Source organism: Vespula pensylvanica, chromosome 10 (assembly GCF_014466175.1).
Source record: "Vespula pensylvanica isolate Volc-1 chromosome 10, ASM1446617v1, whole genome shotgun sequence".
NCBI lineage: Eukaryota > Metazoa > Arthropoda > Insecta > Hymenoptera > Vespidae > Vespula > Vespula pensylvanica.
In genome coordinates, this window is record NC_057694.1 from 3,016,055 (window position 1) to 3,033,577 (window position 17,523).

General features: G+C 29.5%; 2 protein-coding genes across 3 annotated transcripts; one reads left to right on the forward strand and one right to left on the reverse strand.

Moving 5' to 3' along the window:
* Nucleotides 1–627: 627 nt before the first annotated feature.
* LOC122632726 lies at nucleotides 628–4,666 on the forward strand. The gene is made up of 4 exons (XM_043819897.1): nucleotides 628–631; nucleotides 1,091–1,165; nucleotides 1,259–2,038; nucleotides 2,204–4,666. Exons 3-4 carry the CDS (start codon nucleotides 1,391–1,393, stop codon nucleotides 2,504–2,506), a joined length of 951 nt encoding a protein of 316 aa, XP_043675832.1. The 5' UTR covers nucleotides 628–631; nucleotides 1,091–1,165; nucleotides 1,259–1,390; the 3' UTR covers nucleotides 2,507–4,666.
* A 118-nt stretch (nucleotides 4,667–4,784) lies between these two features.
* On the reverse strand, nucleotides 4,785–8,942 carry LOC122632725 (importin subunit alpha-7-like). 2 transcript variants are annotated; one of them, XM_043819895.1, is made up of 8 exons: nucleotides 8,792–8,942; nucleotides 7,464–7,673; nucleotides 7,190–7,384; nucleotides 6,774–6,994; nucleotides 6,346–6,609; nucleotides 5,762–5,966; nucleotides 5,338–5,641; nucleotides 4,785–5,243 (listed from the first exon to the last, which is right to left on the reverse strand). In XM_043819895.1, exons 2-8 carry the CDS (start codon nucleotides 7,671–7,673, stop codon nucleotides 5,047–5,049), a joined length of 1,596 nt encoding a protein of 531 aa, XP_043675830.1. In that variant the 5' UTR covers nucleotides 8,792–8,942; the 3' UTR covers nucleotides 4,785–5,046. The 2 variants fall into 2 exon arrangements, with proteins under 2 accessions (XP_043675830.1, XP_043675831.1); XM_043819896.1 differs by lacking the exon at nucleotides 8,792–8,942 and adding an exon at nucleotides 8,050–8,206.
* Nucleotides 8,943–17,523: the final 8,581 nt, after the last annotated feature.

Below are 17,523 nucleotides of genomic sequence, written 5' to 3' on the forward strand. Positions count from 1 at the left end.
GCGCAGTATTTATTCGCCTTACAAACTTCCTATTTTTACCGTTACAAGAGGAAACTGTATCGAATCATATATTAATATATGTGGACTAGTTTAGTTAATTTCGACGTGTTAACAACAAAATATTACAAAAATATAACGTAGTGCATTACAGTATTGTGATTAACTGAAAATAGTGACATAAATAACACAAAATAAATGTTTGAGTTATAAACAATGGTTAAAATATAACCTATATATAAAATTTATATCAGTAACTAATAATAAATAATAATCTGAGAAGGTACGCATATCGAAGTCAAAGATTGTATGAAACTGTTTTATATGCATTATTTTATATACATATGTATTTTTTAGCTATTATTAAAAAAAAAAAAAAAAAAAGCAAGAAACATTATTTAAACATTATCATTATTGTGTTATCATTATTGTTGCAAATTAAAGATGTATATTTTTAGATGTAATATTTTGCGAAGTATAAATATAGTGAGGTTAGAATATTTGTTGACATTCACGTAAATCTTTTTCGCTTTTTATACACAACCGTTAAGCAGGAATAACTTATAAATAAATAAGTTCGATCTTCCGATCCTTAATTCTATTTCGTATACATTGGAATTCACCGTAAAGTAGTGTCTGTATATTTTGATTGTTATCTTTATTATTGAATCATACATACATAAATTTTATTCATTTATTATTAATTTTCTTATTATTTTTGCAAAATAATGAATCACAATGTGCGTATTAATTCTTTTTTATCTTATTTTTAATTTTACAATTAGATCATGTAAACTTATAATGCTGAAATGAATACATATATAATTGATTGTAAAATCAAAATAGTACAAAATTTATGTTATTGCAAATTAAAAATAAAAAATAGTAATAAATATATATAAACTAGAAATTTTGTTATACTTACAGGCTTTTCTTTTTTTCTCTCAGAGGATTCAAATTATTATAAAACGAAATAATTGTAGACATAATTTTTAGTTGTTCTTTTTGTATAAATAACTTCTTAATGACTTAATTTTACATGATTTAACTTGTTAATTAAATTTATTAATTTCATTATATGTTTCAATTACAGATTAAAGAAGAATATCATAAACCAGTTACACCAAGATGTCGTGCTCCAATAAGAAATATAGAGAAATTTAATAATGTAATAATAATATGCCTGTATGGATTTAGATTTCTTTGTACATAATTTATCGATTTCATTGAAATTAAATAGCATTATGTATTTCAATTGCAGAATAAGGAAAAACATCTTAAACAGATTACACCAAAGTGTCGTCCTCCTATAAGAAACATTAAGAATTCAAATAAGGATAATAATAATATATCTGAGGATTTAAATTCCTTTATATATAAACAAAATAATAATATGAGGTATTCAAAAGAATTTGTCAATGACACACATGATGATAATAATGATGTGAATTCTGATAGGGACAATTTATTAAATGAATCCGCCGAAATAAATCAGTCAACGATATGTAATTCTTCATTGAGAAATAGTCATAATGATAGTCCACAAGTAGTTAAGTCGTTTCCTTTTTTTTTTAATAAACAGAAGGAAGATAATAGAGGAGATAGCAAAAATAGTAACTTATATTGTATATTTATGCTGATAGTTGTTGTCGTTTCGTGCTTTGTATGTCTTCCTACATTACAAAATAATAATAATGAATCAATGCAGATTTCATACGATAAACAAGAAAAAACGATACAAGAATTCCGTAAATCAATAATCGATGTTAGATTAAAATTTACAAGTCAAAAATCTAATATATGGAATGCATTCTCATCTCAAGTAGAAGAAGTTATTAATGGATCAACAAAAGTTTCTATCATTATTTTGCTCGGAAATGAAACGAATACAATCAAATGTTTAGCACATTTCTTTGGAGACATAAGTGGCAAGGCTTTAGGTAGTGATAACTATTTAATATTCAATACGAAAAACATTGAGAATGATCATGGAAAAATCATTAATGGATTAAAAACAGAGATTTTGAGAAAAAAAGCTGTGGTAAGTTTAGAAACGTTTAAAGTAGTCATATACACATTTCAATTTGGATAAGCATATCTATATATTCATTGATTACTGAAGTATTATTATATCAATCTATTATACAATTACTTGAATAATTCATATGACAGACTAAAGATATTAATTAACTCGTACATTTTTCAGATTATCGAAGATTTGCTTAATATAGGTTCTGAAGCTGTTAAAGTATTGCATAGTTTGTGTGACAAAGAAAATCCTTTAATTCCAAAGACCATGTATATAATTACTATTATATCGAGTAATTACGAAGGATTACACACAGATAAGTTTGTAGAAGATTCTATTACTGCCAAATTTTCTAAATTTATTGATTTGGATATTTTAAATCCTCTTATTACTCGGATCATGGATGGTCCGATAATATCAATTTCACCAGAGCCAAATATGAAAGAGAAACAGAATATTGGTGAATGTTTACTTCTTTAATTTATCTTATCTTTTTTCTTCGTAGAATATATAATTATATTATATATGAAATATTTCTTTTTTATACAAAAATGTAAACTATCGTTTGAAAGTGTTTCATCAGGATATGGTAGAACTATAAACACATCATTTTATATTAGATATTAAAAACAAGAATAAAAAATGTATAATAAGGATTGAAAAAAGCTTTAGAAATATTTATTATTATGCAAATTTATTTTGTTATGCCAAACAATGATACAGAACGACATTCGTAAATGAACTATGTAAAGCATAATTCAAGATAATTTCTACAAACTTATAAAAAATATAACAACGAGATAGATGCCTCTGATATAATGCTAGATTTTGCCTATACCGGCCAAGATTATTCGAGTTTAAAGTATAGTAAAATGGATTACTTCATGCATGTTTCACTCCACATTTTCGTTATTACCATTACAGCGTAATAGTCGGCAGTCGGTGTTACAAGTATCGTCAGAAATCGTACGTTTATGGGGCTCATTGCCAATTTACAATATCATTGATTACTTACAATTATTTTAAATTATTGCACATACAGATAAAAAATTTAATCAATAATAATTAATATTGCGATCTATTGCATGAACTTTTGAAAAATATTAATTCGTAAACATATATTGTACATAATTTGCTTATAAATCGTGTTAATTTATGTACGAATATTTATTGGAAAAAATATAAAAAATTTATCTTGTTAAATATAAATATTCGTCAATAGTTCATTAAGTATAATAAATTATATAAACATATTAAACTTAATAATTATACATATATTGCAAAAAGTTTTGTCTTATCTTCTTTGTGTAGAATTCTTGATGAAAATCAAATTACACTTATTTTAATAATCCTTTTGTTTTATTCATTTTTTGGCATTATTATAAAGTGTTCTATTGAATTTCTATATCGAAAGATGTTACATGCAGTAGAATGTTAGTAAAAAAGAGGTAAATATCTTTTGAATATACTTATGTACTATAGTGTGTTATAAATTGGCAACAAGTACTCATAGCTGCATACTTTGCTAAAAAAATGTATTAGCAAAGTTTCTACTATTGAGTTTTATTATGATACAGTCGGTTTCTGTCGTAATTCAAATCGGTAACTAAAAGTAGGAAGTATATATAGAAATTGTATATAATATAGTATCGTCAAACCTAAATAATAAATACAATTTATACAGTCACAGACTTTTTATACAGAATGTCCAAAATCTAATGTGCTATACAATAGTAACATAAACAATTTTCAATCCTTACACATGCAATTTACTTCCTTGATTAATACATAATTCTTACGAATTTTCTAAATATTAGAAATTACAATTTATAATCATACCATTTATATCGATTACAATGACAATGATTAAAAATTTATCTTTTCCATATCCAATTATAGTTTTGAATGGCCGTTGTTGAATTAGATAATAACTTACTATGCTTTTGTGTACAATGAAAAAAGAAAAGTGAACAAAAAAATACAAGAAATGAATATTCTACGTAAACTAATATAAAATCATTCGTTTATATATACCATCTTTTTCTTTAAATATTGAAATTTCATGCTTCTATTGCTTGCAAGTATTTTAGAAAAGTAAATCGGTTTGTTTACAATTGTCTGATTTGTAATAATGGGTTTCCTCTATCAGGGCACTCTGTATAGAACAGCCTTAATATTATGAAATACGTATTTACAGTAAAAAAGTTTAATTGGTCATATTTTTACCTAGCATAGTAAGGAGGTGAATACCACGTTGTGTAATGTTGTCCGAATTGGCTGTAGTCGTGTACTTCAGTCGTACAGTGTCTTGCAAATTGCGCAAGTGTCGTAATTCTGAGTCAGTCACGTCATAATAAGGTGTATGTATATATCTGCCCTTTGATTGAATCGGTTCTTTACCACATTTAGTGCTTAAGCCATACTTACTTTTTAAGCACTAAACGATTTCTTTTTTTATCTCTGTTAAACTGAATGCTTTACGCTGCATAAGTATATGAATAAGTTTACTAATCGATCCATTAGTACGTATTATACGAAAGCTTTGATAAAAGCTTTACTATCATAATTTAGTAAAGGTTTTAAAAGGAGGGAGAGAGAGAGAGAGAGAGAGAGAGAGAGAGAGAGAGAGAGAGAGAGAGAGAGAGAGAGAGAGAGAGAGACAGACAGACAGACAGACAGACAGACAGAGAGAGAAAGCCAAAGCAATTGATGCAACATTTACGGAACATATGACCTGGTAAAAGTAAAATGCGTTAAAAATTACGATAAATATTCATTTTGCATCTTCATTGTTATGTGAAAAATCTAGTACTTTTAAAGGGGGGTACTATTGATATTTTTTGATGAATACGAACTCAAAAGCATTTGTAATAATACAATGTATGAGAAAACTCGTACAGCTAGTTGGTATTTCAGTTTTAGAGATATTACATTTCTCATGAGATTAAGGATCGTAAAAGATAGCGTGGAACATCGTATTCAGAAGCACGTATTCCAGGTTTCAATCAATAATTAATCATTTAGAATTCGAAGCCTTCGACTGGAAGTTGAGAAGAATCGGGTGCTGTGAATTGAAATTGTTGTCCTTGCGAATCAATAGATGGAACGATTCTAGTGTCTTCTTCCTCGGAACCAAAGTATCGATCGATGATATCAAAAGCTTTTTGATAAATGTCCATATTTTGATGAGATTGTAGGAATTCTATTTTATCTAGGCCTAAAACATCATAAATAAATATATAAATATTACGCAATTAAATTAAATAATATAAAGCGTAAATATTTTTTTCGTTTTTATATCGATACGTTACCATAACATTCTTCGATCAATACTGCGTAAGGATTAATACCATTGTGCATACTAGCGTCTTGTTCTCCAAGACGTAAAATATTTTCTAAACCATTTAATGCAACCTGCACAATTTTTGCATCCATAACGGTTAACAAATCGCACAATGGTGAAATACATCTCTGTGAAGCAAGATAACGAATTTGTTCAGGAGTACCACCGCTGGTAGCATTTGTGATTGCCCAAGCTGCCTCTTTTCGAGTTTTAAATTCGGCTTTTCCTAATATATCAATTAATACAGGGAAAATGTTAGCATCAATAACAGCCTAGAAACAAATAATGAATATTAACAATGTATACGCTTCGTTTCTCTTTCTTTGTCCAATAACATTATTAACAGTTTCAAAATTAGAGATATAAAATAGTTTATTAACAATGATTATCACCTGTATTTGCTGAGGGTTACCAGCAGTGATATTAGATACTGTCCAACAAGCTTCCTTACGTATGCTTTCCCGTGAAGAATTCAAAAGATGTAATAAACAAGGGAGCGCTGAACAATTTAGTACGACTTGAGTTTGCACGTCATCTCCAGTAACTATATTACCAACAGCACGAAGAGCTGCACTTACTACATTGCTCTCTTCACGCCTAAATAAATAAGGATTATGTATATTGTTTTATTCATCTATGTACATTTATATATAAAAAAGTAGATATTTGTTGAATTCCTAGATATCATGTGCGTATACACGGAATATTCGAATCGTGACAGTTTGATATCTTCGCTGTGGCTTATCATACACAAACCCCATAAAACTATACCGATAAACATATAATATATCGTACAAACTTTTCTAGTATTCTATTATAAAGACATCAATTATGCTTACACAAAGAAAAGCTTAGTAATACCTGACACGATGTTATAATTTGTTTATTACTGTTGATCGATATTTTATAAATGCTGACACACATATATACACACACACACGCGCGTATCGACAATATAGCATTACGTATTACTCACATCAAAAGTTCTACAAGGCGCCTACAAACACCAGCATCTATAACTGCTTGTATTTTATCGTTTGGCCCATCACTTAAATATGACAAAGCCCAACAAGTATCGGCAAGAACATCTGAATCTGGATGATTAAGAAGATGAGCTAAAACTGGTAAGGATGGTGCCACTTTTGAAAATACAGGTGCAGGGTTTTTGCCACGACAAAGATTTGATAATGCCCATACAGCATTCCGTGTCATAGATAAATGTGCAGTTTTAGAAAGAAGTCTGAAAATATAAGATTTGTTAAAAATAATTATTATAAAATAACACGTAATGTAAAAAATATCATATCTAATTATTAAAAAGATTGAAATGTTTAAATAATAATCCAGAGAATTATTTACTACAAAATAAAAAGTAATAAAAAATGAATGAAAACTAGAACATACTGTAAAAGTGGTGTAAGGACACCACAACTAATAACATGATCTCTACATTCAGGACTATCTCCTGCAATATTGCCCAAAGCCCAAACTGCTTGTTCTCGTACATCTTCATACTCAGAACTGAGTAACGATATGAAAGTAGGTACAGCTCCTGTTTCTATTACCATGCGCGTTTGTTGAGATGTCCCACTTGCAATATTTGTCAAAGCCCAAGCCGCTTCAAACTGTTACATAATATTTGATATTGTTATTATCTACAAGACTTTTTTACAAATATTTATTTTTATTTATAATGGATGATATTCGATGCTGTTACCAAGAAAAAAATACGTTTCTTTTTTCTTTTTTTCAACAAAAAAAATTCTTGTAACTTTTCATTATTCGTTACAAATATAAATCAATTTTCTGGATATACAAACCTGGAGCGTACAATTACTATCATTTTTCAAAAATTCCACAAATCGAGGTACTATTCCTGTATGTATAACTTCGTCTATAGGAGGATTTGGTTCTCTGGATAATAATTTTCTGAATTTCTGAGTAGCTGCTAATTGATCTTCTACATTAGGACTGTATAATGCTTGTACCAATTTTTTTGTTATAACAACACTTTGCTGTAACATAAAAATGAAACATTAAAATAGACAAGAAAGTTTTTTTTGTTAGTTAATAGAAAAGAAATATAAATTTTACTAATTGTGGTGTAGGTATAGAATATTCATCTGCAGTGGCAAGATTATCCTCATCGGTAACAATATTAGGTACATTACGTCTTTTTGATAATTGTTGTTCACGCTTTTGTTTTCTTAATTGCACACCTTCTTCTTCTCTACGTCGTCTTAATTCCTGTGAGTCTAAGCCCACATTTTTATAACGATACTTATGTGTCGGTCCACTTGACATCTATAAATAAAAATTCTTTGTTCGTCAATAAGTTAAAGATTATTTTAAACGTATACATCTTTCTATTTAATAACAGTGGACATAAAAAATGGGTGTTATGGGACATATAAGAAACAGATATGTGTCAATATTAAAAGTAAAAAAAAAAAAAAAAAAAAAAGAAATATTTACTTATTTATTTTAAACAAAATAGAGATATTTGACACGTATTTGTGTTCTATAGAAATGTTGTAAAAAATACTATGTAAAATAATGCGTTCGCGAATTAGCACACATTTGTGTGCATGCGCATATATATATATATATATGAATACAAAGCATTTTCTATATTCCTTGACAACAAGATGGAATAGATAATAAAAAATAAAATATTTACTTTATTTTCCTCACTCTGCAGTTTCCAATTGTTTGAAAAATAATATAATATCAAAAAATGATAAACAGAGATAAAGAAACGTAGTTGCTTTCTTCGTTACGCTACTAGTACACACAGCTACTTGGTTACGTACGCGTTTCCGTGTGCAAGGTATTCGCATGCAATTCCCCACCTTTACGAAGCTAAACGAACGTATCTGCGCGCGTGCGCGCGCGCACGCTTGTGTGTGTGTGTGCGCTGTGCGCGCGCGTGCGCGCATTTCACCAGTAATATTAACGTAAAAATAATCGTACCAAATATTCGTTTGAAAATGAAATAACAATATTCATTGAAAATCAAATTATTCAAATGGAATTATAATTCGAAATTTACATCTTCCATTAATTGTTTAAACATGGACCACGTTTAAAAATTATATTTGTCATTGTCGCTTGAAAAGGGTTATGTATTAATTGATAGAAAATGAAGTTGCATTTATTTCGAGAATACATTTACTTTATAGATGAAAATAAAATCGATAAAAAAGTTTCAAAAGGTTTTCTTTAATGACGACGAATTATTTTGACGATGCTTTTTTTATTATATATATATATTTTTTTTTCGAAAGCATTAGACATTTTCGCACACGGTAGATAGACTGACATTGGCCTGGAATTGTCTCGATTCATCGATACGTCATTATTGTTGTCTTTTACTACACATTCGTATGTCCGAATTAAAATCAATTAGATTTAATACTCACGTTTGTAAAATATTTTCAAGCTGTCTATTATACGTAAAATATCATAAGAATATATCTACCAGCCACTACCACACTTTTTTCTCGTTAGCAAACTTTGGCAGGCAATCGGTGAGCCTTCTTCTAGTCTTCAACGCGCAAGGAATCACGGGGTTAGCTAACGACATCCTGATAGGTCAATTCATATAACTATAAGATTTTTTACTATACTTATATTTTCTTATTTCTTGATATATCTATAAAGTTGGCAGGAATATACATATATTATTTTTTTCGATAGAAAAAAGTATTACTGTAATTATTAAAAAAAAAAAAAAAAAATACCGTATTCCAAATAGAAGTAAATTGCCTGCATCTTAAAATGGGTAATTTTTTTTTGTTACCAAGCATCATCATTCTTACCTGATATTACTAGAAATAGTTACTAAAGTTAGACTCGACAATGACAAGTAATTGGAGACAACGTGTGATATTCTGAGATAAACTGATACAAAATGTAACTAATAATATAAGTCTGAACGAATTTTCAATTATATTGATTCGGTTGCATGTATATTTTTTCTATATGTGATATATATTAAATTTATATTTATTTTTGAAAGTAAGTACTTGCAAAATTTTTCAGTATTTATTTGTTTATCCAAAAAAGATAATACACGTGAGCTTTTTAATAATTATAAACTAAAATTGAATTAATTGCTTTTAATTTTTTAATCGCACATTTCTACGTGATAAAAAAAAAATAAGCAGAATATGTAAGTTCTTTCTGGAATAGCCAATGAGAACGTTGAGAAGCTAGTGATAATGTATTTGTCAACTTTTTATTCCTCTGTTTCAAACGAAGTTTCTTTAAATGAAGTATCATAACCTTGAAATGTTGTATATAATAGTTGGTGTATTTTAACGTGTTGCATGTTCTTTTAGGTTAGGTATGTACATTGACAAATATAAAATGGATTGCGTATTTCGTAATAAAAATGTGAAGTATTTTATAAGAAAAAGAGGTAAACTTCGAATTATCATGTTCTGTCTCATTGTAATGAAGTGTTATTAACCAATCCACGATACAGACCAGTATCGTACCATGTAGAAAAAGTACCTGCATTTTATACAGTGTAATATTAATAGTAATTATTTACTTAGTTTTTAATCAACAATTATTAATTTTTAAATGTCACTAAAACATAAAGAATAATCTTATTAAATGATGTAGATTTGAAATTTTAATGTAATTTCGTTTCAAAAAGTTGTTACCCAGGGTTCTTAAAATTATATGTATGAGCTTGAGTAAGACAAAGACAGAATATGATAATATAACGTTCGCCTCTTTGTTTTCTTAAAATTCTATATTATTAATAGTGCAATTCACAGTCACTAATGATTATTCAAGAAAAAATATATATATATAATATATAAGTCACATATATATATATATCAGACGTTTATGTTAAATCATAATCTTTAGATTTAAAAATTATTTTTTTTTCTTTGTGTTCTATGTACAATATTATATCATACGTTAAATTAAGTTATTTAAGTTATTTTTTATTTACGATATATTTTTTTTCTTATTAAGTTATTTCAGACTAATACTATATTATAATAAAAACGAGGACAGAAAATTGTATTAATTTTTCGTAGAATTTAGAAAGAAAGAAAAAGAAAGAGGAAAAATAATAGTAAATTATTATTTCTCCATAAAAAAAAAAAAAAAAATAAATAAAATAAAATAAAAAAATAAAAATAAAAATAACATTGATTTTAGTAAGTTATAACTTGTAACTTGAATATGATAAAATAATAATAATTATAAGTATACTATAATTATCTGTCTTAGATATATGTGTGAAATATATATCTATGTCACAAGTAATTTTAATCAAAGTACTTAATATTATTGCGTTTAAATATTAATAATTTGTTTAATACAGTATGTCACTATTAATCAACCGGAATGTTTCTTTTTTATATATATCATTGCATTTAAATAATTGATAATAATTGATAATAATTAAATTTAACTGTTTCGAGATAGTCGTTTAAACTGCCCACATTTGGAGCATTTTAAACGTCTATGGCATTTAAAAATGTCGACATTTTGAGAAACATAATAAGCCTGGCTTTATTCGTACGCTCGACTATTCTTTTGTCGGATAAGCCGATAGGTTGAATTGATAAAGATTAGAGGTAAAAGGGAGGTAACAGGGTCCAAGGGTGTTTGGAGTTAGGCGACAGAAGTCACCCAGCGAAACGAACCAGGAGTATATAGGGAAGGGGATGATGTCACATAGGGGTCTCTCCCCCGTCTAAATACATACAGATGCAGGCCGGATTGATGCATTGACTGAGAGTACAGTGACGTAGAAACGGACAATGTAATATCTCCGTAGAAAAAATTCGCAATTTTTCTTTTCTGAATCGAATAATGGGAGACGAACAATAATCTATCCGTGAGAACGTCAAAAACACATAGAGGAAATTGTATTCTTTATTTATTAAATAAGAAATTGAATCTTAGAATACTATTTATATCTTTCTCTAACAATAAATTACATAATAATAACGTTATCTTTTCTAATATAAAATCAATATAACTTGCCACGATTTGTCATCTTTAATGTTCTAATAATCGGCATAAAATATTACATGAACACTGTCATATGTTATATCTATAAGTATTCATTCAATAGCACTCTAATATATTCTCATTGAATTATAATCGATAAATTCTTTTAGAATCTTTCTTATTAGAAATGAAAGACACGGGGGATAAGATGTAAAAAAGAAAGAAAGAAGAAAAAAAAAAAGAAATGGAGAATTACAAAAATTATTAATCTGACTCTTATTTCGTAAATATCTCGCAAAGATTTTGCCTACGCTATTGAGAGAAGCTTCGTTTGGATGACTCATGCGATCTCACTTGCAGACTCCCCTGCGCACTCTCGTATCGTAGTCATACACAATAGAGAATGGTAAACGTAGTAAAGGTAACTTGCATGGACCAACGACGGGCACGACGACGGTGTGCACGGCGATATGCACGATGTGCCAATCGTTCCCCTTTCTAGTTTGCTTCGACTCTTTCTCTCTCTTTCTCTCTCTCTCTCTTTCTATATCTATCTATCTTTATCTCTCTCTTTCTTTTTGGTTCAAGCGTTCGCGAGCCACGTGGCAGCATCCCCTTCTCCTCCCTGATATTCTATTTCTCTCTTTCTCTCTTTCTCTCTTTCCCTCTCTGTTCTTCACCCCACCTACTCTCTCGTCTCAACAATTGATTACCCAACGAGCAACTAGCCAAATTGTGATCGTCCTCAAAAAATATGTTCACTACTTTAAAAAATATATTTTCTGAGATACTGAATTAGTAATCATAGTTTAATATTTTTTGGTTTTTCTTTTTTTATATGTAGATGTATATATATAAAATATATAATATGTATATATATTATTATTATGTATTATATATATATATATATTATTTTTTATCGTTTGATATTCCCATTTGTATGGGAATGGCAAACAACAAATATGTTTTACTTGTATCTTATGTTACGTTTCTTTTATTAAGCTTTATTGTTGGATCGTTCTTAAAAAGTATAAGTTTGCTATTTTGATAATCATATTTTGTTTCATCTTTTATACACACACACATATATATATATATTTCTGTAAGATGTCTTTTACTCATTTTTTACGTTACATTTCTTTTATAAAGCATAGTTGTATCATAGTTGGATCATCGGTATATATATACATATGTATGTATGTATACAGATATATATACGTCCAGTTTTCTCTGTGAATATGCTGGTGAAGATCGTCAATTAAATAATTACGGTTAAATAGAATGGAATTCTCAGCACGGTACCCGCATGTTTGTTAAGAATCACTCGTGTGCACCTAGAAGCATTTAAAGGTAGATATGTATGTTATATTGGCTTGGAATAACTTCTTGTCGGACCCACATAGATTCATGAAATTTAAACTTACCGGATAGATTCATCACTAAATTTAGATCTTACGATATGTGAGTCATTTTTTGTTAAATCTATCATGAGAATTTATTGTGTAGACTTTTTAAAAAAGATTGATGAAAGTAGATAAAAGCTATATATATTGATTGGTTTAGCATCGCGTATATATTTTTATATTCTAAAAATAAAGAATATCTCATATAGAAGTTTTGTTTGCAAATAATATCTTTACAATATAAATTTACTTATATAAAAATATCTTTACAATGTATACTTGCAAGAGTATATATGTACTCTACTTGTACAATTATTTTTTTTCCCTTTTTTATAAAAATTCTCTTCGTTATCTTTACAAGTAGATTGTAAAAATATTTTAAGATATACTTGTCTTTTATATAGTATCTACACAAAGTAATAATCTGACTTGAAGTTAGCATACATTTTAGGATATGCAAAAAGTATTAGAAACGGTGTGCATGTATGTGCATCTACGTACGGTATATACGTATAATAGATAATTCTATGTAAAGAAGAGAACGCGAATTCGCGTCAGTATTTAAGCGCGGTGGAAAGAAAAGAACGAGGGGATTCATAGGGGGATCAAATCGTGTCTCCATTGTGCTCAGGTGTTAGGCATGTGTAGGGGTAGTATGAGCGGTGAACGGCGAACGGCGAACGGCAATGGTGCTTCAGAGGGTAGATTTGCACACGCGGCACAGATCCTTCCGACAAAGGGATGGAACAGATTGGAAGCTATTTGTTCGTACGCCCGTTCACTCACCCCGTCTTTTTTTTTTTCTTTCTATTTGATTATGAAAAATATCGATCTAGTATTTTAATATTATTTTTATAACTTTTCTATATTTCAATAGAAATTTTTCCTCTATTTTAAAGGAATATTAATATATTTAGGAATGTCTATGAACAAAAAAAATATCCAATAAAAATTTTTTTATTCCTTCTTGTATTCAAAGTTTTTATTCGCGCGAATTTACATATATATTATTACAGACATTTTAATATCAGCTAGCAAGAAAAAAATAGAAGAAAAGATAAAAGAAAATGATCAGTAGATCTTTTTTTTCAAATTATATGAATATTCTACATTTAGACAATTCTTTGAAATTGAGTGAGTTATCTCAAATTAAACGAAGTTTTCTAAATTATCAATTACTTACAAAGCAAATTAATATTCTATATGAAAAAGAAATAATGAGTTTTATATAAATCTTTATCATCGAACGATTTTGTACAAATTTAATATATCCATAAATTTCATAGATTTCAATCTTGTATATATAGCATGTTTAAAGTATCATCAAAATTGATCATTTCTACTTTCTTATATATATTTTATACTATATATATAATTACGTTATATATTATATATATATATATATATTACATATACATACATATATCTAAAAAAATAAAAAGACAAAGCTTCCTGGGAACAAAACTGTACGCAGAAAGTATCGATGACTCATGTGCATTCTATCTCGTGCCGTCTCGCTTTTGGAGAATCGTTCTTTTTAAAGGGGAAGGGAGGAATATCGTTTCTAATTCTACTCCACGTATGTATGCACCTAGGACCATAAAATCTGGTCGGCATTCGGCAATAGAGATGAAGGTACACGCTCTTCTGGACCCCCAGGCTCCATGGTCCATATGGCGACCACCGTACATAGTCGTTTTCACAGGAGTATATATGTAGGTAAAAGTACACGCGTTTATTTTCTTCTCCCGCTTTCGTGCTGTCTCTCGAGAGTAAGAGAGGACTGTTCGATCCACATTCAATCTGTCCACCTTTGGTACAATTTACAACTTGTATGTCGTATATCTCGCATTTAACTCTAATCTTTTTTATTAGTTTATAACGCACGATTAAGATTAAGATAAGATTATTTTAATCGTAACATTCTTAATAATCTTCCTTTTTAAACACGATATATATATATATATATATATATATATATATACACACATATAACGTGTTTTATTAATAACGTTATGCAATACATATTTGAATACTATAGTTCAACGAGAGAACATGTAATCTTTTTTATGGTAGTAAGATTGATACACTTTTAATGTTAATCATTTTATTCGCTTGAGAATCTTTCTCTCTCTCTCTCTCTCTCTCTCTCTCTCTCTCTCTCTTTATTATTTTATTAGTAACATTATTTAACTATAGAAGAGAAAAACAGAAGACTCTCAGAAGAGGGGGAGAGAAAAGAGGAGAGAAGAGAGACCTGGGGAAGGGAGAAGGGAGTTTGGAAGAAAAAGAATAGGATAAGAGAAGGCACAAGTGGTGCACACATGGTGTACAGTTGTTCAAGAGGTCAGCTTTTTGTCCTTCGAGCTTTCAGTTTTACGGATCCGGTCGATTTTTTTCTTATTCACTACGATTATATCTAGATGTTTACTCATTGTATCTTTATATACGTATACTTGTACCTGCCAATCCATTCTTATGAACAAATTGTCAAACCTTCGTACTTATTAACCTTACGATGGTCGGTGTAAAAGCCGGATAAATTTCGTGAAATTTGACCTTTTCTACCACTCCCCTCATTCTTCTCACTTTTCTTTTTCTCTTTTTTTCCCTTTTTAGTTTTCTCCCCTCTACCTCTTTCCACTCCATCACTCTTTCCCTTTTTCTCACGTATACCGATTATATTGTAGCTCTTAGTGGATCTTATTTGACTTTTTTCTTTATCGAGTAACACACACGAAATACATTGAAATATGCAATAGATAGATACGCTTGAAACATATACCTATTTAAATATTGACTTTGTGATTTATCTAATTTGAGTTAATTTAATGATTAAATAATTTCAAATGTATCTAATCTAATTCTTCACTCATCCTTTTTTCTTTTATTTATTTATTTTTTTTTTTTTTGAGATAACTTGTCGATAGTAAATGACGAAATTAATAGTATATCTGAAATGTGATCTCTACCGTTGTTTTTTCTTCTTCGACAAAGTTATATTTTTACTTGACATAGAAATGAACCTTCGAATCGAGATTTCCTTTTCAAATTGTACACATAGAAAGTCACGTTTCGCTTGGAACGATCAATAGAATAAGATATCCGCTCGAGCTTATATTTTGTAATGCAAAATACAATATTATAAACGGAGAAATCCGAAAGATAGGGAATGTGTATAGATCGATTTGTCGTCGGTAGGAAATACAAAGAATAATCTTTTTTAATGATGACCAATTTAGGTGAGTTTGATTACGTTTGAAGAGGACTTTAAACTTGGTACATTGTTAATATTTATCATAATACACATACGATAAAAAATAAGCGTCATACAAACACACACGCGCGTGTGATTCACGCGTATCTATTGCGAGGACGATAAAGTTCGAGCGAGCGAGTAAGCGAGCGAGTAGACGAACAAACGAATGAACGAAAGAGCAAAAGAGAAGTAATCGCAAAGACTTTTGCTTTGGGCAAAGATAAAGAAGACACCGCTGACTGCGAATCACGCCGTGGTTAAGTCTAATGGGCGGCAACAAAAAAGGGATTCACAGAGTGGCCGGCAATGACTATGGCACAGTGTGCGTAGGGAGATACCCCTCCATGAGCTAGAAGGGAGTCTCGCGATCCCCACTGTGGACACCTCTATGTCCGTCCTCCGCACTCTCTATAATATGCGCTGAAGCGCGAGCGCGCATTAACTCTCTGTGTCTCCTCCTTACACGACTTCGTTCTACTCCGATCTCCCTTATCATCCTCGTACGTTGTGTCGTCGCTTTAAGCCTTAACTTTCTCAGTGCCGTACGAACTGATCGAGAATCCACATTTTGTTCTACAAACGTATACGTAACGATTTACTACGTTCTATCGAAACGTATATCTCGAAATATACGAAAACCTCATTTTTATATTATCAATAAATTCAAAGAAAGATATTATTTTTCTGTTCCAACACTAAGGTAAATGAGGTCAACGATCTCATAGGATTGTAGCAACGTTTAGAAAAAAAGAAGGTTTCGTTATTCGTTCTAATCGTTTCGAATTCTTCTCGAAGATAGTATGTATAATATGAGACTGCATTTTTATTAATTTTAAAGATTCTTATCCGTTCTCATATATAGTCTTATTATTAATCGTGTATTTGTATTCATTGTTATCATATTCTGACGCTGTTTCATTATTATAACAGCGAGGAAGAGTAAATCGATCTCGAGTTTTAAATTTGAGAGATGCTTATAATTAAGGAATATGCGTACCAATGTTGCTTGGTAATTTGATTGATAAACAGGAATACGTATTTACTACGAATATCGAATTAAAGATTAACGTAAGAAAAATATTTTATCTAGATTCTTTGCAATTTCTATAATAGTTACAAAAAGAGATTATAAATTTTGTAGAATTTTGAATATAATTTAAAGGCAAGTTGATCCACCGGACATGAAAAGAGAGAAATGAACCGTATCCATGATTATACATCCTCCCTTGTAGATAAGAAAAATAGGAGCAAGGCATCCGTTAAGTAGGGAACAAACGATATCCCGGTTTCCGGTTAACGAGTACGTCATCCGATAAGAAATTAGTCGACTTACAGTCGGCAGATGGTATCGATCGTAGCTGTTAGGTTTCTTCAAATGCTCGAGAAAAGAAAGAATTATGAAAAAGATCGGAATACCGCGAAGAGAAAGAGATTATGACGAGGAGGATCGTACGTAGGTTTGTCAAATTGTAAAAGAGAGAGAGAGGACGGGAGAGTAAATAGATAG